The 22756-nt window shown below is 42.0% G+C and overlaps 1 protein-coding gene across 5 annotated transcripts in view; it reads left to right on the top strand.

Annotated features, from left to right (window-relative positions):
* MTUS2 (microtubule associated scaffold protein 2) overlaps positions 1-22756 on the top strand; it is a 491802-nt gene that overhangs the window by 326449 nt on the left and 142597 nt on the right. For all 5 annotated transcript variants that reach the window (XR_013824765.1, XM_079902571.1, XM_079902570.1 and 2 more), the window contains one exon: positions 6703-6864. Coding sequence is in view for 3 of the 5 variants with exons in the window: in XM_079902571.1 (XP_079758697.1) it covers positions 6703-6864 (162 nt within the window). In the remaining 2 variants the exon portion in view is untranslated. The remainder of the gene's footprint in view (positions 1-6702; positions 6865-22756) is intronic.

Consider the following 22756-nt stretch of genomic DNA (forward strand, 5'->3'; position numbering starts at 1 on the left):
ATACTCCAATAAAGATGTTAAAAAAAAAGAATAAATAAAATTTCTGTGTATACTTACAAAAAAATAATAAAGTTCAGTCTTAGTTATTGGCCTTCCCAGTAAATGAAGTGGTAACAAGAGCACTGGGATGTGCGTCACAAACCCTAACGTCTCGTCCTGAGTGCAGTCTTGGTCAGAATGATCCTTTCGAGCAGGTTGGGTAGATCCCACTCATCGCTTTGTAGGGGGCTATCAGGGCTCCTATAAATCTACACTTCCTCCGCCCAGTGCCTCAGGTCCTGTGAGGGACTTCCATTCCTTTAGTGCAGCCTTGTCTGGCCTGAATTTGCACGTGGCCTCCTCTGTCTGTGGCGTAGGACCAGAGCCGCTGAGACCCACACCTGATTTGGTGGGAGTAGATGAGAAAAGTGAAGGAGTTGGCGATGCCATCCTTCTCACTTGGGAGCTTGGGCCTTCTGCTGCAGTGGGTGGGATGCAGTAGTGGGTTCCAGGGTGTTCTTTTCTGTGTTATTGAAGAGTGTGCCACCAGGAGACGGAAGCACCCTGGGACGGACGGGTTGGGATCTGCTGTAGCCACAGTGCAGGGACGCTGGATGGGAAGGAGGAATAATCACTCCTGCGTGAGAACAGGAGTTCTCAGGGGAGAGGTGAGAGCGGAATCCCAATTCGAGGAACCTGTTCCAACCAGGGGATCCAGGAAAGAAAACTGATGTATGAGAATTTTTTAATTGATTGATTTTGTAGATAATTCAAATACCATAAGATTCACCCTTGTATGCATAAATCTGGTAGTTGTTAGTATATTCACGAGGTTATACACCATCACTCCTAATGCCAGAACATTTTCATTACCCCCGGAAAGAAACCCTTTACCCATTAGCAGTCAGTCCTCTCTCCCCTGGCCCCCTCGCCTCTGACAGTCTCTAATCTCCTCTTGCTTCTGTGCTTTGTCTATTCTGCACATTCCGTATAAATGGAATTGTATAATACGTCGCCTTTCATGCCTGGCTTCTTTTATTTAGCATAACATTTTCAAGGTTCATCTATGTTGTGGCTTCTATCAGTAATTCATTCCTTGTTATGGCTGAGTAATATTCTGTTGTATGAGTAAACCACATTTATGTACCATTCATCTCTTGATGGACATTTGGGCGGTTCTCCCTTTTAAATTATTATGCATAATGCTGCTATGAATATTTGTGTACAAGACTTTGTGTGGACATATGATTTCAAGTCTCTTGGGCATATACCCAAGAGTAGTACCGCTAGGTCATATGGTAGCTCTGTGTTTAACATTTTGAGGAACTGTCAAACTGTTTTCCAAAGAGACTACTCTGTATTACAATCCCGCCAGCAATGTATGAAGATTCCAATTTTTCCACATCTCTACCAACACTTCTTATTGTCTGTGTTTTAATTATACCCATTCTACTGGGTTGAAAGTGGTATTTAATGGCTTTGATTTGCATTTCCCTAGTGACTAGTGACGTTGGCATCTTTTCATGTGCTTATTGGCCATTTGTATCAATATCTCTCTTTGGAGAAAGGTCTATTCAAATCCTGTGTTCATTTTTAATTGGGTTACTTGTCTTTTTATTGTTGAGCTATAAAATTCTTTATGTATTCTGGATACTAGACCCTTATCAGATATATGATTTGTAAATATTTTCTTCTATTCTGTCAGTTGTCTTTGCACTTTATTAATAGTGCCCTCTGAAGGACAAATGTTTTTATTTTGATGAAGTCTGATTTATCTGTTTTTCTCTTTAGTTACTTGTGCTTTAGGTGTCATATCTGAGAAAGCATAATCTCAGTTTTCTTCTAAGAGTTTTATAATTTTAGCCCTTCCATTTATGTCTTTGATTCATTTTTAATTAGTTTTTTTTTTTTTTTTTTTTTTTTTTTGGCGGTACGCGGGCCTCTCACTGCTGTGGCCTCTCCCGTTGCGGAGCACAGGCTCCGGACGCGCAGGCTCAGCGGCCATGGCTCACGGGCTCAGCCACTCCGCGGCATGTGGGATCTTCCCAGATCGGGGCACGAACCGTGTCCCCTGCATCGGCAGGCGGACTCTCAATCACTGCACCACCAGGGAAGCCCTTTAATTAGTTTTTGAATATGGTCTGAAATTCATGACTTCATGAAGTTTTTTTCTTCTTCTGCACCACACGGCTTTCAGGATCTTAGTTCCCCGACCAGGGATTGAACCCGGGGCCATGGCAGTGAAAGCGCCAACCACTTGCATACCAGTCCTAACCACTGGACCGCCAGTGAAAATTTGAAAGACTCAATTGATCAGCTCAGGGTGTTCAGGCATGTGGGGAATGAACTGTAGGAGCTGTCCCTGGAGGAAGAATAAGAAGCTGGTTTTCTCCTAGGATTTGGTGCTGAACAAGCATCGTTGTCCTGACAGTTTGAAGAGAAAAAGGTAGAGAGATCAGGTTTATGTATAGAAATGGACCCAGCTGAATTCTATAACCGTGCAGAATATAGGCCTTGCAAATTCTCACGCTCTAATGAAGGAGATCTTACTTTCCAAATAGCAAGTCAATGATATGATGATTTGGATATCTACAAAAGGTGGCCCCTATCCGGCAGTGAAGCAGGACGCTGTAGTCCTTTGGTTATTATGAGCAGAGGAATCCCTTCATACTTTGGTGATGATGATGTGACATCTGATATTAATCCTTGAATACTTTCCAGGTTCCTATGAAAAGCTCATTTGCTGTGTTGCTAGCCTGTAAGTGTTCATAGCTAACACATAAGAGCATACCATGCACCGGACACCGCTCTAAACGTTTGGTTTTTTTTTTTTTTTTGACTAACTCTTGCGTCACCTTTTTAAAAATCCACTTGCATTAGCTCTTTTAATTCTCACAGCAGCTCTGTGGAGTCAATTATCGTTATCGTCACTTACAGATGAAGAAACGAGGAGCAAGGAGGTGGGAGGGAGAGGAGGCCTGGTTGTCTTTCCCCCAAGTCTGCACCATTTATCATGTGGATGGCTCGGGACACAGTAGGTTCTGGCTGGTTGGGAATGGGATGACTGATCAGATGCGTGGACCACTCTCACTAGCTGTATCCTCCAGAGCATCTTTCCGGCTCACACAGGCACGGTGTATTTCCGGTTGTTTTCTCCTCTTACCATGCCGTGGTTTGATGTCGTCTGCATTGTTGTGAAGTCTCCGAGCAGTTACAGAATTCAGCAGCCGTTTCCAAATTCAGAGTACTTGTCATTTACTGAATCATGTGTCTTTAAGTACTGGCTGACTTAAGCTGGTTTTCAGTGAGGGGTACTGTTCACTGCTGAGCTGTCTCCCACAATAAGGGACAAGAGCAGGGTTCAGTTTTATTTTATTGTATTGTATTATTTTGTTTTGTTTTACTTTTCGGTATTCAAGACCTCTCTCAGAGGGGAGTACAGAGCTTCCTTGATGCTTCCTTCTTCAAACAGATGAATTACTTCCCAGCCTGGAGAGCAGCCGGATCTCCAAATTGACATGTTCACTGAATTATAAATTTCACGTAAGAGAATAATGCCAGGCACAAGAGCATTTGATGAAAGGGCATTTGAACTCCACAAATGCTACAAAATATTCCCCTTCTTAAGAAACTTTAATAGTTAAATAGAAGGCTCTGTGTGGAAGATTTTATGTTCCGTTCAACTTCCACTACACATTGCAGTGAATAGATGATTCTGGCAGTGTGTCAGCAGAGGCTGAACATTAGATAATTCCATGAGAAATATTTCTAGTGGCCGAGCCATTGCCATCCCCCCTCAAAATGTCCTACAACCCCCAGAGATTCTCTGAGTCCTAGGATGGGACTGGTGAGCCTGTGCTGTGATTCAGAAGCTAAGACTCACTGTTCTGCAGGTGCCCGGTGTCCCTTTTCTTGATGAGGTTTCGATCAGACACGTGCTTACTTTATTTTTCTGTTGAGGTAACATTGATGTATAACACATAGGTTTCCTGTGTGCACCATTATATTTCTGCCTCTGTATGCCCTACAACGTGCTCACCACCAAAATTTTCGTTTCCATCCATCACCATACAGCTGATCCTTTTTACCCATTTCGCCCTCCTGCCGCCAGCCCCCAACCCGGAGCCCTCTCCTATGGGAACCGCCGTTCTCTGTATCTATGTGTTTGTTTGGTTGGTTTAGTTTTTTCATTTATTTTGGCTTGGGGGGTATTTGCTTTTTATAATTTCACATAAGAGTGAAATCATACAGTATTTTTCTTCGTCTGACTTATTTCACTTAGCGTAATCCCCTTGAGGTATATCCATGTTGTCTCAAATGGCAAGAGTTTATCTTTTTATGGCCGGGTAGTATTACGTGGTGTGTGTGTAGGTATGTGTTTGTGTAGCACATCTTCTTTGTCCATTCATCCACTGATGGGCTTTTAGGTTGTTTCCATATCTTGGTTACTGTGAATAGTGCTGCAGTGAACATGGGGTGCAGGTTATCTTTTTGGATTAGTGTTTTTGTTTTCTTCGGACAAATACCCAGAAGTGGAGTTGCTGGATCAAATGGTAGTTCTATCATTAATTTTTTGAGGAACCTCCATACTATCTTCCATAGTAGCTGCCTCGATTTCCACTCCCACCAACGGTGCCTGACGGCCCCCTTTTCTCCACTTTCTCCCCAACACTTGTTACCTCTTGTCTTATTGATAACAGCCATTCTGACAGTTGTGAGGTGATGTCTCGTGGTTTTAATTTGCATTTCCCTAATTAGTGATGTTGGACATCTTTTCATGTGCCTGTTGGCCATCTGTATGTCTTATTTGGAAAAATTCAGCTCCTCTGCCCTTTCTTTAATATGGTTTGGGTTGTTGTTAAGTTGTGTGAGTTCTTTATATATTTTGGATGTTAACCCATTATCAGATACATTATTTGCAAATATCTCCTCCCATTTGCCAGGTTGTCCCCTGATTTTGTTGATGGTTTCCTTTGCTATACAGAAGCTTCTTAGTTTTCTATATATAGAAAACTATATATAGTTTTTTTTCTATATATAAAAAACTATATATAGTTTTCTATATATAGTTTTTGTTTATGTTTGCTTTTGCTTCCTTTGCCTGAGGAGACACATCTAGAAAGATATTGCTAAGACCAATGTCAAAGAGTGTACTGCCTATGTTTTCTTCTAGGAGTTTTATGGTTTCAGGTCTTACATTCAAGTCTCTAATCCGCTTTGAGTTGATTTCTGTGCACTGTGTGAGATAGCGGTCGTTTCATTTTTCTGCATATGCCTGTCCTGTGCTTGCTTTTTAATCTGAAATTCAGGATACAGTGCACATCCTTTCAGCGGAGTTTCATCATTTTTATTCTGTTTGTGTGGAGCAAATGCATTCTCCTAGCCCTATTTAAAACTATTTAAAACCTTGCACGGGACCTTCAAAGAACTATAGGGCATAGGTTCTCTGTTAGGAAATCACACGTTCTTTAGTTTTCCTTCCTAAATACACTATTCTTTAGAAACCAAACAGATCTTACCCATTTTAAACAGACTTTCAGAGGGAGGAGAGCAGCCATCTCTTACTCTAAGGGGTTGAATAAAACTCCTGAGTATTTTAACACTAAAGCCACTTAATAATGTTATCATTTTGATGCAGGCCCTGTCTAAATAGAATGTTATGACTACCCTTTTAAAATGATGAAAACAAAACAATTTAATCTTTCACTAAAATTCTGTATACTTCTTCCACCTGTCATTGCCTGTTTTCCACAGTAGATGGTCACGTTCCTAACTGGATAGTTTTATCCCCAACAAGCGGTAATCTCAGTATAGTCAGACTCTGTTTAATTTAGTAGATTAGTCCTTGCAGCTGTACCCAGAGGTACATTTAGAAGATTTATCCTTTAATAGGAATAGATGGTGGTGTCATTGTCTTTAAGAGATTACAAATGTATAAACCATAATAGGTTTGAAAAGATATAGAGGAAAATATTAGACCACGGCCATTCCGGGCATTTAAATCTGACACAAATCCCAGGATGCCCTATCTTCAGAGCAGTCCATCGTAAACAAGCTGTCCTATAGACGCAGAGCCTGTTCTGTGTTGAATAGGAAACCGAAATGATGAATAAATATCTGCCTTCGCAGTAAACTGGACTCTAATGCAAGGTCCTCTTAGTTTGATGAGGCCTCAGCTTTTCAGACAAAAAGCTTCATGAGTTTCAAAGGGATTCTCTGTCTCCATATTCTCACCCGTCTACCTTCATCCCAAGCCTCTTCTTCTCAAGGTAGAATCAGCTGGGTTTCAGGGAGCGCCGAATACACTTCCTGGACCAGTGGTGCACATGTGCGTTCTTACTCTCGTCTCCCCTGGGTCACTCACACTGTTTCTCACTGTTGCTCATCCCCTGTGAGTCACAAAATAAATGCTTACCGTGTGTGTCTGCAGCTCCACATCCACACAAGCAGATTGTGTGTGCGTGAGCACACGTGTAAAATCTTCAGAGAAGTGAGGCTGCTCGTGGCTTTGGTGGAGCCCCTGGCATGGGGATTTGGATGACAGACTCCCCTGCGGTGGCTAAAGGGAGCTCTTTTCCACATCTGGTCCCAGAGAAATGCTTTTCAGGGCCACTCACTAGGAGTCGGGTCAGGTTCTAAAGCAGGTGGCAGCGGTAGGATGGTCGACAGTGGCACACGGCAAGGGGGTCCATCCATTTTTCATGAACTTGTATGCTTCCACAGGTTCAGCCTTTGGGACTGAAGACCAGCCGGCTCTGAAGGCAGCTCTGCCTTCCAAAGACACACCCAAAGGGGCTGCCCGGGTGGCCCCTCCAGCATCCTCCAGTGTGACAACACCTCGCAGGAGTTTGCTTCCAGCGCCAAAATCCACGACCACACCGGCGGGTAAGACTTGCGCTGTGGAGAAGCTCCGCAGTGGAGAGCCTCTTCTGCATTAAAGTCTTTTGAAAGTCCTTGGGTAAATCAGTTGTCTAGATGGGATGACAGATGAGTTTCAGATGGCATTTAAAATTAATAATAATAACACTACCACAATTTTCAAGGCACTTTCATATATTCCTATGTTTAAATTCTCACAACTCCCTCTCACTCCTCTCTGTGACTGGTAGCCCATCAGACCACACAGTTTTCATTGCAAAGAAAAAAGGATCAAGCTGTTTTAGGCAAATTTGGTTCAAGGAAGCAGGCGCTGATGAAATCACTGGAAGGCCAGTAGGAGTGAGCTGCAGACTCTGCCCCCGGGAGTGGGTCCCTGATCCCTGGGGGCAGCTGCTGCCTCTACAGGGATTCAGGGGCTCCATCCCCCTGCTGGTCCCAGGCCCGCACCACCCATGCTGGGATGCAAGGATCAGCGGCTACCGCACAAAGCCTTGCTCCCGAGCTCACACCGTGCCTGCTCTATCCACACCCGCAAAGCCAGTGCCCGGAGCCCTGCGCCTCCACAACCAGGAAGCTAGTGAGGGACACAGGGAATTCAGCTGACGCAAAGGTGTGACAAACGAAGGTGCTGGTCAGCAGCCCGGTGCGGCCCCCGCCCCGCCTTCTCCTCCCAGATCGCAAGCGTACACGTTTGCCCGCGGGATGTCCAAGCACGCGGCATGTGGCTTAGCTTTCCATCTTCTGCGCCGTAGGAAGACACACTAAGAGGAAGGAAGCTTGGATGTTGAGCCTGAATCCACGGTAGATGGCTCACCCCTGTGGCTATTCATTGCTCCAGGTTATTCTTCTGTGCTCTTGTACTCATGTACCAGTGCATATACGTACACACGCAGATGGGCTTGCGTGAGTTCCTAAAAGTAAGATTGGATTGTACCCAGTTTTCTACATGTTACTTTCCTTACTCAAAGTATGTCATAGAGCTGCCCTCAAGTCAGTGTATGGCTCATTTTTCAATGGCTGCCTGGCGTGGATATACCATGATCTATTGAACCATTCCCCCGCTGGTGGACATTCACTTTGTAACTGGTGTTTGCTGCTGTAAACACTGCTGCAGTACGTGTCCTTGGTGGCATTCTTTCTACAGGATTGGTCCCCAGCAGTGGGATGGCTGTGTTTGATGCATTAATAGATATGATTAGATTCCTTTTCAAAGAGGCTGCCGTGCTTCACCTTTCCACCCATATCCCTGCTAAGAATAGATAGCATTTTAAAAATTTTTCGTCCATTTGGTGGAAGTGTTATTTTAAATTTGCATTTCCCTGACCACTTGCCCTTCAATGGAGTACCACCTTGTAATCCCCTTTGGTAAGACTTAAATTGACTTGTTTGGTTTTGCTCTTCCTCAGTGGAGGAGAAGCTCCTGGGGACAGTGACTTGTCCATTTTATTGAGCACAGTATCCCCGCTGCTGCAGTGTCCCCAGTGACTGACACGCAGTGGCTACTTAGCATCTATTTGTTAATGGTTGGATACATCAACGAATCAATGAATGAATGTCACACGGCCTTTGACTCTTGGTTCCAGTTTAACGGTTTGGCCTTGGTTTAAATAGAAAATAACTAGTCAAGCCTGCACTGAGTTAAAATACAGTTGTTGAATCAATCCTATAGACCAGTGTTTGTCAAATTTTAGTGCATCAGAATCACCTGAAGTGGTTGTTAAAACACTGATTACTGGGCCTCATCCTAGCATCTCATTAGTAGGTCTGAGGTGGGGCCTGAGAATTTGCGTTTCTAATGATTCCCAGGTGGCGCTGCATATCCTGCTGGTCTAGAGATCACACTTGTGAAACCACTGGTACAGAAAAATGGACTAGGAATTTGAACAGACAGTTCTTAGAAAAAGAACTGCACATAGCTCCTAGCCATATGAAAAGAGAATCAGCATCGCTCATAATAAGAAAAACATAAAGTAAAGCTACAATAGACTATAGTATCTTACCTGTGAGATGGGCAAACATCCAGATGTTTGAAAACATACACTGTCGTGAATCTGCAGGAAAAGAGGCATTCTCGTACGTGTACTGGCTGGAATATAAAATAGCTCAACCCCTATGAAAGGAAATGGGCAATATCTAATAATAAAATCACATGTGCATTTTTTCTTTGACTTAGCAGTCCCACCTCCAGAAATCTTTCCCAAAGGTAGACTGGCAAAAGCAGAATGCACTAAGTGATTCATTGCAGTGCTATTTGAAATGGCAAAATACTGAAACGACTCAGCTGTCCCTCCACAGGGGACCAGCTGAATGGATTGTCATACATCCATGGAATAAGAAGACTTATTCCAAGTGACTTTAAAAGAGTAATTTGGTTGTTCCACCCTAATAGCATGTACTCTATGTTCAAAAAGAATTGCAAAAAAAAATCTTAAACTGTTTTTAGTAATTACATTATTGGTGGTAGCGTGGCTATGGCGATTCCAAATCTGCTGTTATTCTGAATGTGTGTATTATGGGAAAAATAGGATATGGGCATTATGGGATAAAGTATGAACTTATCTGAAATTTATCATTAAACAGTATTGCCGGGCTTCCCTGGTGGCGCAGTGGTTGGGAGTCTGCCTGCCGATGCAGGGGACACGGGTTCGGGCCCCGGTCCGGGAAGATCCCACATGCCGCGGAGCGGCTGGGCCCCTGAGCCATGGCCACTGGGCCTGCGCATCCGGAGCCTGTACTCCGCAACGGGAGAGGCCACAACAGTGAGAGGCCCGTGTACCGCAAAAAAAAAAAAAGTATTGCCAGCTCTGTCCACTGAAAAGTTATAAACAGTGACTAGACCAATAGCATAGCGTACCCCCAGTGCCCAGACTGATCTCTCAATACATTTTGCATTAACAGGAGATAAGGGTCTTTGAAGAAATGGCTGGTTCCAGGTCTAGGGCAGGAACTGTAGACCCCAGAACAGACAGCCAAGAGGAATTCAAAGACTACTAGGATTCTATCAACTCAAGAGTCAGACTGAATAAGCTCCTACTGGAAGAAAGAAAGAGAGAGAGGGAGGGAGGGAGGGAGGGAGGGGAGAGGGAGAGGGAGGGAGGGAGGGAGGGGAGAGGGAGGGAGGGAGGGAGAGGAAGGAAGGAAGGAAGGAAGGAAGAGATTGAATATCAATAAGATTCATAATTGCAGTAGAATAATATTCATCAAATCAAAATATATGTGTATCCATGAGGTCATAATGATACAAAATAAGATAAAAACTAGTCACTTTGGTTGATGCTAAGAAACGTTTTTTGAAATTTGGTAAAGAAAGAAAAGAATAAAATATTTAAGCCACTTCTCCTATTCAGTCTGTATCTCATGATAACCAAATAGTTGGTGAGGGGAAAGTTCTCTTTTAGTGTTTAAAAGCATTCTAGTTAATAAATAAGGTATGATAGAATATCATCTTTTCAAAGCTTTAGTGAATCAGTAGGTAAAGGCAATGATCATCAATGGAAAGGGAAAACCAGACGTTACGAACTAATACTGATCTACAACATTACATGTGAGTTAGTCTCGGGGGAAAAATGAATCCGCCCTAGCCTTTAGATTTACTAATTTACTAGAAGTAGAAAGGACAAAGAAGCATATTAAATAACACCATGGGAATAAAATCAACCAACCAGACTGAAAAACTCTATAAAACAAACCATCCAACTTACTCAACAGTAGAAATAACAACAAAAATTGCAAAAAAAAAAGGCAGATAAACAAACATTCTGGGAGGGGGACAAAGGATATAGAGGGGGAACCTGTAGATTATAAAAAACTTAGACTTATCATCCAGTTGCAAAGTACGGATCTTGTTTTGTATCCTAATTCAAACAAACACACCAAAAAAAATTTTTTTTAAAGATAACTGAGGAAATGTGAACCAACATTGGCTCTTAGATGACATTAAGAAACTATTATTGCTATTCTGAGTATGATGGTAGTATTTGTGGTTATGTTTTTGTTTCTGTTTAATCGAAGTATAGTTGCTTTACAATGTTGTGTTAATTTCAGGTGTACAGCAAAGTGATTCATTTGTACATATACATATATTCTATTCTTTTTCAGATTCTTTTCCTTTAGAGGTTATTACAAAATACTGAGTAGAGTTCCCTGTGCTATACAGTACGTCCTTGTTGGTTGTCTGTTTTATATATAGTAGTGTGTGTATGCTAATCCCGAACTCCTCATTTATCCCTCCCTGTGGGTATGTTTTCTTAAAAAGCCGTCTTTTAGAAACGCACAAATATGAAGTGATACGCTTTCTGGGATTTGCTTCAGAATAACCCAGGATGGTGGCACGTGGAGTCAACATGTTACAGAAGATGAAACATGGGTATTGCTTGTTGTTGAAGTTGGGTGATAGAGTACATAGTTAACTAGACTAGTCTCTCTGCTTCAGTACATGTTTAAAGTGTTCCATTGAAAACTGTGCAGAGAGAGTGGCTGTTTTAGCTGTTTTAGTGGAGGTAGAGCTAAATGGAAATAAGGTATTTCAGGTGCGAAGAATAGAGGGCAAGGCAGCAACAGTGTTTAAGACCATAAAAATTTCATTATTTTTTCAAATACTTCTGCTCTGTAGCGGATTTTGGAAAGCCATGTGATCTTGATAACAAGAATTCTCTTCCACTTTGTATTACTTTATAAAACACTTTAATGTGCTAAATGTGATTTGGTCCTCACAAAAACCTAGAGTGGTGGACAAGGAAAGTATTAGTTTGCAGATGGGAAATCAAGATTCAGAGGTGAAAGGACTTGCCCCAAGTCATGTGGTGGCGTCAGGAAATCACATAGGTTGTGTATGTGTCCTGTGCTTTTTCCACAATAATATAAGTATCCCGCTGTGGAGTATAAGAATTCCATCTGTGGTCCCCCATTACCATTAGATTTCACATGTGTGAACTGGGGATGGTGGTAAACAGAAATGGTACACAGGATTCCTTGCCTCAGGCCAGGCTCTCCTTGAGACATCTTGGTTAGAATTCGGTTGGTGATGCCATGAAAAGTAGGTGTTTAACCAGAAGGAAGAGAGGGGAAGGAATGATACTGTGTGAGGAGGGATTGTGCGTTCATGGGGGGTAAGGGATGTTCCCAGCAGAGAAAGGGTCACCATGATGTTACCAGTTTCCACACCGAGTGCTCAGAAAGTACTTGTGACTTGGGCAGGTTGTTACATAATGAAGCAATAGACCAGTTCCTGAGGACAAGTGAGAGTCCTGCCTTTCCCCGTGTCCTAGAACAGGCTCCAGCAGATGCTCGGAGACTCCCACCTGTTTCACATCCCTTATGCAGCTGCCCCGAGGTCAGCTTCTTAGGCTCTGATGGCAAATTCCACAGGCCTCGTCCGGTAGAAGCAGCTGGCAGCTGCCCCCAGTCACGTCTCTCTTTCCCTTCTCTCTCTCCCCCAGTTTTTCCTCTCTGTAACTGTGAGCTCTGCCAGCCTTGCTCTGTTACTTGCAGCCTCCTTCTCCAGGGTCCGCAGGGGTGGGAGTGGGGGGCAGAGGGGGTAGCCCCAGACTCTGGAGGACTGGGTGAGACAGGCAGTGGACTGAGCTCCCGAGCCTTAGTCAAGGTCTGCTCGGAAGCCTATTTCAATGACGCCCTAAGGCTCTGTGTTCGATTTTTCCAAAGACATAAAGCTTCTTAGATATTTTCCCATTATTGACATAAGGAGGAGGTGCTAGGGTGTTTGTTTTTTTTAAGATTTATTTTTTGGATGTGGACCATTTTTAAAGCCTTTATTGAATTTGTTACAATATTGCTTCTGTTTTCTATGTTTTGGTTTTTTGGCCGTGAGACATGTGGGATCTTAGCCCTCCGACCGGGGATTGAACCTGCACCCCCTGCATTGGAAGGCATTGGACTGCCAAGGATGCCCCAAGGGTGTTTTAGAACGAGGATTAAGCACCACCCTTTACTAGACGGAGGACCCCAGGCCAGCCGCCGTGTAGACTATGGCTGTGACCCCTGTGACATGCAGTCATCAGGGGAAGGCACGGATTGGGAAAATGAAGCAGAAGGCTCCCTTGAGAGATTTCAGGATGTTCTCTTCTAACTTGCATCCCACTCTAACACCTAATTTAACAACAAGTATAAAATTGTGATTAAAAGATATATTTTATTACCGAATTTTAGGTTTGCATTTGTTCCACTGCTATGAATTTTTCATTTAAATAAAATCTAGTTCCTACTACCAAATCAGCTTTCACATCACCTTGTTCTGTCATCAAGCTAATTAAAAAGCAGAAGGCAGGCGTGCAGATTACAGTTAAATTCCAAATAATTGTATTTCCTGGGACTGTGAGGTGTTTGGGTTATTTTAATTACTTAGGTAACACCAACCCTTGTTTTAAGGGCATGCTGTTGGAAACATTTCTAAACTGTGATGCTTTGCTTCTTTCCCTTGGTGATTCCAGGTGACTTGGATTCAAGAATAATTAGAACAGTCCTTAACCTTGAGGGGCTCAAAATAAGGTAAACAGATTTGTACACTGATAATTAGAGTGAGAGCAAGAGAGCTATAATCCGATCAGCTGGCTGCCAGTTAATTCTAGCAGACCAGGAATTCATAGTAAGATGGATTAAGAAACAAATGACCTGAAGACGTTTAAATTAAATATAATAGGCTTTTAAAATTATTGAATCACTTTCTGTTTATTATGTTTAATCATTTTCTGATTTATGCGTTATGTTTTCACTTTCTGATTTCAGAAAAGATACAAGGCAGCATGTAGTAAAGGGCACAGAATAACAGAGATACAAGGATAAAAATCCAAATAATAAAAAAGAGAAGAGCCTGATAAAACTGGGCTCAGAGCTTCCTGACTGCAAGGGCAAAAGAAGAAACACAATCAGGGGAAAAAAAAAAAGAGTGTGCCACTTTATCAGAAGAGAGAAACTTATTTTTTAAGCACAAATGTGTAAAATTTTAACTCTGTGAATTTAAAAAAAATCATATTGAACAACATAATGGACAATTTTAATTGTATAGTTTAAACATATCTTTTCTGATAGGAAAATAATTGGATAATATTTTAAAATTTTGGAATAGGGAAGGCCTTTCTAAACATGATGTGAAACCTGGAAACCTTTAAAAAATGATAGATTTACCTACATACAAATTTTAAATTGTCTGCAATAAAGGACATCCTAGAGGTAAGAAGGATGGTAAACTGAATGAAAATGCTTCAACAAAGTGTTATTATGAAAATCAATAGAAAAAGTACAATTTCATTTGAAAAGTAGGTAAAATATATGAATGGGTGACTTATACAATAGAAGTACAAAGAGGTCAGTGGCCATAAACATGAAGAGATGTTCGAATTCACTAATGACTAAATACGTTCAGTTTTTTTTAATAAGATACCATCTTTTTCATATTGGATTAGAAAAAATAAAAAGGTTTATTACATGCCGGTGTTGGTAAGAACATGGCAAAAAAACACTCTTATAGCATTAGTGGGAATGTAAATTGGGACAGTCTTTTGGGGGTCAGTTTGTTAATATCTATGAAAATGTAACTATCTTTACCGTGTAATCCAGTATTTCTACATCTGGGACTCTCTTTTACAAAAACACTTGCTCAAGCAGCAATGATATATGTATAGGAACATTCTCTGCAACACTGATTATAATACTAAACAATTAGAAACAATCTAAATATCCATCAATATGGACATATTTAAATAGGTTACAATATGTATCCATTCAATAGACGCTTATTTAGTTATTGAAAAGATTGAGCTAGATCGATATGAATTATTCAGAAACTGTCCATAATATATTGTTAAAGCAAGAAAAGCTACAGAACATGATCTCATTTTTTCAAAACCCGAAATGAAAATAAATCTTTTTTTAACGTATACCTTTTTGTATATTTATAGAAAAAAGGTGGAAAGTATCATTTAAATAGTTAATAGCTATTATCAGTGTGGTGTCCAATTGGAGAAAAATTGTGATTAGGAAAAAGAACTTGCATTTTTAAGTTTTGTATTCCTTCTATAGTTAGAATTTTTCCAAATGTTTCAGTTTTTACAATGAAATACATAAAAACAACTCAGTAAAAAATGGGATAATAATTTGCTCCCAGAAAAATGCATGAAGAATATAGAAAAAAATGAAACAATAAAATATCTCATAATCTCAGTCCATGAACAGCTACCAATAATATATATTGGCATATTTCCTTTCACTCTTTTTTCTAAACAGGTATGGATTTTTTCCCCATAATTGAGCTGATGCTTTATAGATACTTCTGTATCTTGCTTTTTCACTTAACATTATATCCTAAGCATTTTCCAATGTCACGATAAACATGTGAAAATTTAACTTTTAGTCCTGTCGTAAGAACTTCATATTGATTTACCCCAATTTGTAGGACTCTTTATCCCTTGTTCAGCATTTAGGTTGTTTTCAGTGTTTCATTACCACAAAGCAAGGAATTGCAATAAGCTTATTTTGCAAAAACATATTTTGCTGGGGTTGTCCAGACTACCTTCAGGCTTGATGATTTCCCTAGAAGTGCTCACAGGACTCAGAAGTTGTTAAATTCATCATTACAGTTTGTGAAAGTGGAAGAATCCAGAGTAAAAAGTCAAAGGAAGAAAGCTCACGGGGCGAAGTTCAGAGAAAACCAGACACCAGGTCCCAAGGGTCCCCTCCCAGTGGAGTCATACAGGTGTGCTTAATTCCTTGAGCAACGATATGCAACAGCACATCACCTGAGTCTGGTTGTCCAGGGTTTTTATTATGGGTCAGTTACATTGGCATATAGCACCTGCTGGACTGTCTAGGCAAACTGGTACCATGTGACCCAAGACCTCAGGTAGGCAGAACGCTTTCCTCAGTCAGAACATGCCAGAAGCTCAGCTCCCAGGAGCTGGCCAAAGGCCAGTCAGGAAAACAAGCCCTTCCTGGGAATGGGCAGGGCTTGAGCAATGCAAGGTGTTTTTATGATGGATTCCTAAAGGCAGAAATATGGAGTCACACTGAAATACGGCTTGACAAATAACGCAGACATATTTTGACTGTAGCAATTTCTTATAGCCATAAATCAACTAAATCAAGGAGACAATATTAAATGAGTTGTTTGGAGAGATATTTTACTGGAGCTAAAGTATAATCTAGGAGTACATCCTTTATGAAATTTAACTCTATAATCGAGAGTTTAGAGGACCCTTAGAAGGAAATGATTGGCATGTGTTTTCAGCTGTCCCTCTAAAGTAAGAGTTGTCTTAGTTCAGTTTATGATGGCAAATAAGTCAATATTCATTTGTCTTAAGTGTAATATTCTATGTTGGGTAATTGGAAGGATGCTTAAATGTTTTAGATATCAGGAATATAAATAACAAAACTATTTTGTTCAGGTCTTTTCCTTTTTTCTTTTCTTCTTTTCAAAAGTATGTTTACTGAGCATTCTCTGTGTACCATGCAGTATGCTTGGGGATTTCTATATTCTACCTGATTTAGCTCTAGGGGAAACTGGGGTTTAGAGAAATAAAGTAAACCCCCCTCCCACCCACGGTCATACAGCTTCTATGCAGCAGAACGTGAAATCAACCTAGATCTGTCTGACTTTAAAAGGTATATACCTAACCTTTGTGCTGTGCCACTTACAGATTCCTACACAGATGGAGGCCAGTTAATTACATTTTATTGAAATAACTATCATTGAAAAATACAGCTTAGAGGTTGAATCCTCTTTCTGGGACAATGCTAGTTACTGCACATATAGCGCCCAGAACCCCTATAATAATTCTGTATTCTGTCCATGCCCCTCTTTCCCCAGGTTTCCAGACACAGATTGAGAACTAATGCACTGTGCTAAGCATGATCCACTCCTATAATATCATCTTCCTGTAAGTTAATAATGATCATTGCCTTCTTATTTATTTATTTATTTGGCCACACCCCTCGGCTTGTGGGATTTTAGTTCCCCGACCGACCAGGGATTGAACCCATGCCCCCTGCAGTGGAAGCGCGGAGTCCTAACTACTGGACTGCCAGGGAATTCCCTTTATTTATTTATTTGTTATTATTTTTCTTTTCATTGCCTTCTTTTTTTTTTTTGTGGTACGCGGGCCTCTCACTGTTGTGGCCTCTCCCGTTGCGGAGCACAGGCTCCGGACGGCCACTCTCAGTGGCCGTGGCTCACGGGCCCAGCCGCTCCGCGGCATGTGGGATCTTCCCGGACCAGGGCATGAACCCGCGTCCCCCGCATCGGCAGGCGGACTCTCAACCACTGCGCCACCAGGGAAGCCCCATTGCCTTCTTGACATCAGTGTGACGACAAAGGAAACTGCTGTGGATTTAGTGCTAATGGTTAAAAAAAAAGTACTGAACATCCTCTCTGTGGCTGTGTAAAGGGAAGAATTCTAGAAACGTAACCTTGGTCTTTTGGTGACTCTTTTTCTCTGAATTGTCATGAAAAATTGTTCTGTTGTTCGTATGTCAAATACAAAATTTCACCAGGGTTTTGATCCGTATAATTTGACACAAATAATCAGGCTTTACCGATTGACTTTTCCAACTGGTTTTCAGTTGTTGTAGCAAAAGGGAAAATATTTTCAGTTGAAGTATTGATCTGGTGATAGACTACTTCTAGGTCAGTATGCCTTCTGGTACTGTCATGTTGACATGATGTATAGCAGAAAATAAAATTCCTTTATTCAGACTAAGCTGTAGAAGGATTTCCCATGGTTATACAGAAGATGAACAGCTGATGTCTTATTGTTTGGGTTCCTCTCGCCCTAAGGAAAATATTCTCTGGAAATAATGAGGCTGTTATTTTATGGGCTACAGAAACTCCACTTGTATCATAAAACTTAATTTTACTTCTTGAACAGGGGATTATTATTTCTGCATTAAATTCCACATGTTTAGGTATTTCTGGGCATACTATAATTTAAAAAGACAAGTAGCTTGTCAACACCATCAGAATGTGTTTCCCGAGCACTTTAAGGTGCAGGCTTCCGGAAACAGCTGCTCTCGCACGTTCTCCCCTGCCTCTCTTCAGTTTGGCCAAGCATCATCTCCCCTCTCCGGGCACATCTTCAATGAAGAGATTGAGTAAGAGCTTGCTGAAATAAAATGTTCTGCTCTAGGAAAGGACAGGACAGGTAAAGGGATCACTGTGCCACTGGAATCCTGGGTCTGGATGGTTTGAGAGGTTCTCCTTGCCGTAGCACATGCTCTTCTAACATAAACAGCTCTAAGAACCTATCATTTCTCTGACAGTGAGGGGATCACGGCACCTCACAATGTGGAAGCCCGCGTTGACCCGGGAGTGGGACCTGAAGGAGGCAAGTTCAAAGCAGTTAGGCTGTGCTGGGCTTTTCCGTGCAGATGGTGTTATCACTTGGTGTTGGCTGTGTTCTCCCTGAGGCTGGGTCCCCGTGGCTAGCCCAACTTTAGCTCATTTGTCATTGTGAAGCCAAAGGGGAACCTGCAATGGGTTGGGGATAGAGGAGAGTAGAAGTGTTAGAAAGAACTTTTGTGGGAGAAAAATCCATACATTTGAGACCCATTCCTTTGCATGAGGTCATAGAGACAGGAAAATATGGCGGGATGATGGATGGAGTGACTGTCCGTTTCATCGTTCAGAGGGTGGCATTCGTGGGTGTCCTGGAAGGTCTGTTTGCTGTTCTTTCTGGCCAGCAGTGGGGAGGTTCCTCGCAGCGGCCAGGAGGCGCTGTGAGTCACACGCTGTGACCCCAGGGTCCAGCTCAGTCACCCCAGGGAGTGACGGCCATCCGTTCATTCCACGGACGTTACAGGGCACCTTCTTTGAGTTGAGCTCCGTGCTGGATGCTTTGGGAAATCATGATGAATGAGACAGAAACAGTCTCTGTTGCTACAGAGCCCATGGTGTAACAGGAGAGATGAACATAAAACTTGTACTTACACACGTAATTATTTAATTACAGTTATGCTTGAGTGCACAGTGGAGGCGTATCATACAGACCTACTGTAGTGCACAAAAACTGCGCAGGCAGAGACCTAACGGGTCAGTCGAAGTTGCCAGGCACCAATGGTGGGGAACGGCATTTCGTGCAGGTGAACACATGGATTCCCTCTTCGTAAATCTTAGAGGTTCCCAAGCTTCCCTCCCCTTAAAATCTTGGGCTAGGACTGCTAAAAACTAGACTCCTTATTAATTTTAAAATAAACACCCTCCTTTCCCCTTCCGTCCCTTTTATGGAGAAACTTGCAAGCTGTGAAGTGGTAAAAAGACAGACAGCGTGAAAAAAATGTACAGAAAATTTACAGCTTCTTCATCAGTGTCTGATTTTCCTGGGGAGTCCACCCTGGCCTTAATCATTACACAAACATTGCCCTTTAAGCAGTTCGTTGGGACAGTTTGATTTTGTGTGTGTGTGTGTGGACACTTGAGTTTAAAGCTCTGATACCCTCATCCTCTATTGCCAGTTTAGTGGCCTAGAGGGCTGTTTAACAATTATCATGAAATGCCACAGGAGGATCCAAGTAAGGGACAGGATACATTTCCCTTTCTCTGCTTTGCCTTTCAAATTCTTCCATGGAAACAGCGGCATGGATAATATTTTGGAAAGCACTGGGGGACGCGCTCACTGTACCAGAGAGAATTTATAAAATGCCGTGACCCTCCTTGCTGTTAGGCCCCCTGCAGGCTGATGTGAAACCTTTTATTGTGTGGTGGTCCCTCCAAGGTAAGGCGCAAAACCCTAGCTCTCACTTAAAGAGTGTACGCACGCATTGCATCTCAGAGGTTACACGCCTGGTATTTTTGCCCACTCTGCTTGTCAGCCTCGAAGAGCTATGGGAGCTGGCCCAGAAGTAATTAATGCAAATGGTCCTGGAGAGCCGGTTTTCCATTGTGATTTCTGACATTTATATGCTTCAGAACTCTGCCTCCTGTACTATAAATGCATTGTTATGCAAAGTGCTACCATGGTGTAGCCCCATCTCTTAGCCTGAGGATCATGGAACTTTTAATTACATGTCAGTGTTTAAAACTTTCCAATTCATTCCAGATTTATATGTTTTACTAGCTACCTTACACTGATGAAATACCAAATACTAATTACTGTCTTCGAGCAGGGATGGGGGGAGCTAGAATAAATGCAAATATAATAAGAAAGAGACAAATGCCAGCCATCCGTTTTCTAAGATAAGTGGCAAAGAATAACACGTTTCTTGGACATTGCAGAGTCTTCATATTGTCCGTCTTCAATCCATCAATCAGCATATTTGTGTGGAGAACCGCTTTGGGCCCCAAAGCAGCCTCACTGCTAGGAGTCTAAAGCCCATGCTGAAAATGAGAAGCCTGCACACGACCACCAGATGCAGGACCCTGAAATACAGAGTCCCCCAGCCTAGCAGTAGCTCTGATTGTTGAACAGTCCACATGGCAGGTAGATGGGGAATGAATGAAAGCCGAATGCCTCACTCATTAAGTATATGCAGCTTTAAGTGATGTGACAGTACCATGCTGTGTATCCGAGCTGGGACACTGGGATAAATATTAAACAGGACAAACAGATGTGATGGTTCATTGATGAGCAACTGTAATAACAATAATGGCCAGCATTTATTGAGTACTTACTGTATGCTTAGTCGTACCCACCTTTTCATTTCATCCTCACTTAAAAACCTTATGATGTGTAGGTACTATTCTTAAGACTATTTTATAGATTAGGAAACTGTGGATTAGAGAGATCAAGTAGTTTTCCCAGGATAACAAAACGAGGAGATTTACGGGTTGGGTGTAAGCCCCGGCATCCAGCTGCAGAGCCCGTACTTGCACCCGGTGCCGGTGCCCTTTCTGTAGCCCTGACAGTGACGGGCCTCTTCACACAGCTGCTGTGACCAACATCACCCAGCAGAGAACCCACCTGCTTGGGCTGCCAGCCTGCAGTGCTTCTGTGCCCATGACCTGGGAAAATATAACAGCAAGGTTACGGGACCCTTTTCTTATTCATTGGCTACATCTTTTTAGGTTTAAAAAAACAAAGATACCTTGGACATATTTCTGTCTCCACATGATTTTTGTTCCAATGAGTGGAATAACTTTACTAGTAAGCCACTGTTAATTGAGAGTTTCTACCACACAGACTTCGGATGGCAGAGGAAACAGGGAGTGAGCTTTGAAGTTAGACCCAGCAACACCTGGGTGACTTTAATTCAGTTACCTGACTTCTCTAATCTTCGATTCCTTATTGGAAAAAGAAGAATGTGTAATTCTTGTCACCCTGATTCAGAAATGATTTAATACGCTGGCACTGCACTTATAATCCATAGGTTCTAAACAAACATATATAACAATTAAGTTAATATTGTTAATAAGTACCATGTTTGTAGGTGCCTGGCATTATGCTAAGCATTTTTAATATTTGCCTGGTGCAGCTGGAGGTCGTAGAGGGCTAGAGACCAGGAAGGTGGGACTCGAGCAAACCCTCACGTCTCATACCCCACCCTGCTGCCCCTGAACGTGCTGTACCTTTGCACATGGTCCCACGCCTGTTGTGTCCTGTCCTTCGTGGTGATTGTCCTTCATAGTTCACACCTCAGCTCAAACATAACATTCTTCGGTGAGGCCCTACCTGACTCTTCCTCTGAGCTCCCTGAGAAATCTTTAGCCAGACCACTGGGCTGGCACCTGATGCATCATCTTGTCACTACTTACATGTCCCACTAGTTAGTGAATTTCTGGACGTAAGGATTTTGTCTTTCACCTTGGACTCTCCAACAGCTAACACCCCATCAAGTACGGTAGACCCGCCCAATAAATACATGATGAACAAATGAATAAGGGAATGCTTTGGATTTTTCAAGGAATGAATAGTTCAGAAAATAAGAAAGGGATGATGCAGCCTTTGGAATAAAACTACAGGGAACTAACGTGTGGGCACTCATTTAATACTAAGTAGACCATATTTATATGGGGAAAACGTTAGCTGTGAAAAGCACAATTTTATTGTGTTCTTGAATTAATGTGAAAGTAAATTATTGGATGGAATGAGACAAATAATCCCAGACCATTTCTTTCATTTGGGCTTACCTAACTAAAACTGCCACAATGAATAAAGCCCCAGTATCTATTTGGGTAGTTTCAAAAATACAAAGTACTTTTTGCACCACGACTTACTTATTCACATTTTCTCAGTGCCTAATAGATCACGCAGTGTCTTGATTCCCCAGAACTGGATTATTTTCCACCCACAGATCCATCATATGCAGAGCTTTACTTATTTTTCTTCTAAGAGTGTGTAAGGGGATTTCTCATTACTCACTTAGGATGTGCCTGTTTCTTAGGTGGGGAGAGAGAGGTACTGCAGAAGAAATGAAAAAGAGGAAGAAAATAACAAGAGGTTTCAGAATATCAGGAATTTACCTAATCTCAAGGTTGACTTCATTTTCCACAAAGGAAGAACGTGATTAGTTAGTAATGATAACCAGCTCTATTTATTTACAAGTATTTACTGAGTGGGCGATTCTCATGTGATGCATTGTCTAATGGGGAACACGGACAGGTGAAGGGCTTTCAACCTATAGTGCAATGAGCTTGTAGCCACAGAGCATATTAGCAGTATCCAGAGACCTCTAGGTTGAGGTCTGGAGGATGAGTTGGAGCAGAGTTCACTGGAGAGAAGAGAAGGTAGGAGGTGGTGTGCAGTTCTGCAAGAGAAGTGACAGTGATCTGAATTAAGGAGTTGCAGTGACTACGAAAAAAAGAGGTGGACTAAATTTAAGAGAGATACAAGATGTATGTTTCATAGGATTTGGCATCTTATTGCATATAAGAAGTAAGAATGAGGGAGGGGATAAGGATGCGATCAACATTACTGGCTCAGGCAAAAGACACATCTACCGGGACAGAGAAAATAGGACT

This window comes from Stenella coeruleoalba, assembly GCF_951394435.1.
Source record: "Stenella coeruleoalba genome assembly, chromosome: 18".
Taxonomy (NCBI): domain Eukaryota; kingdom Metazoa; phylum Chordata; class Mammalia; order Artiodactyla; family Delphinidae; genus Stenella; species Stenella coeruleoalba.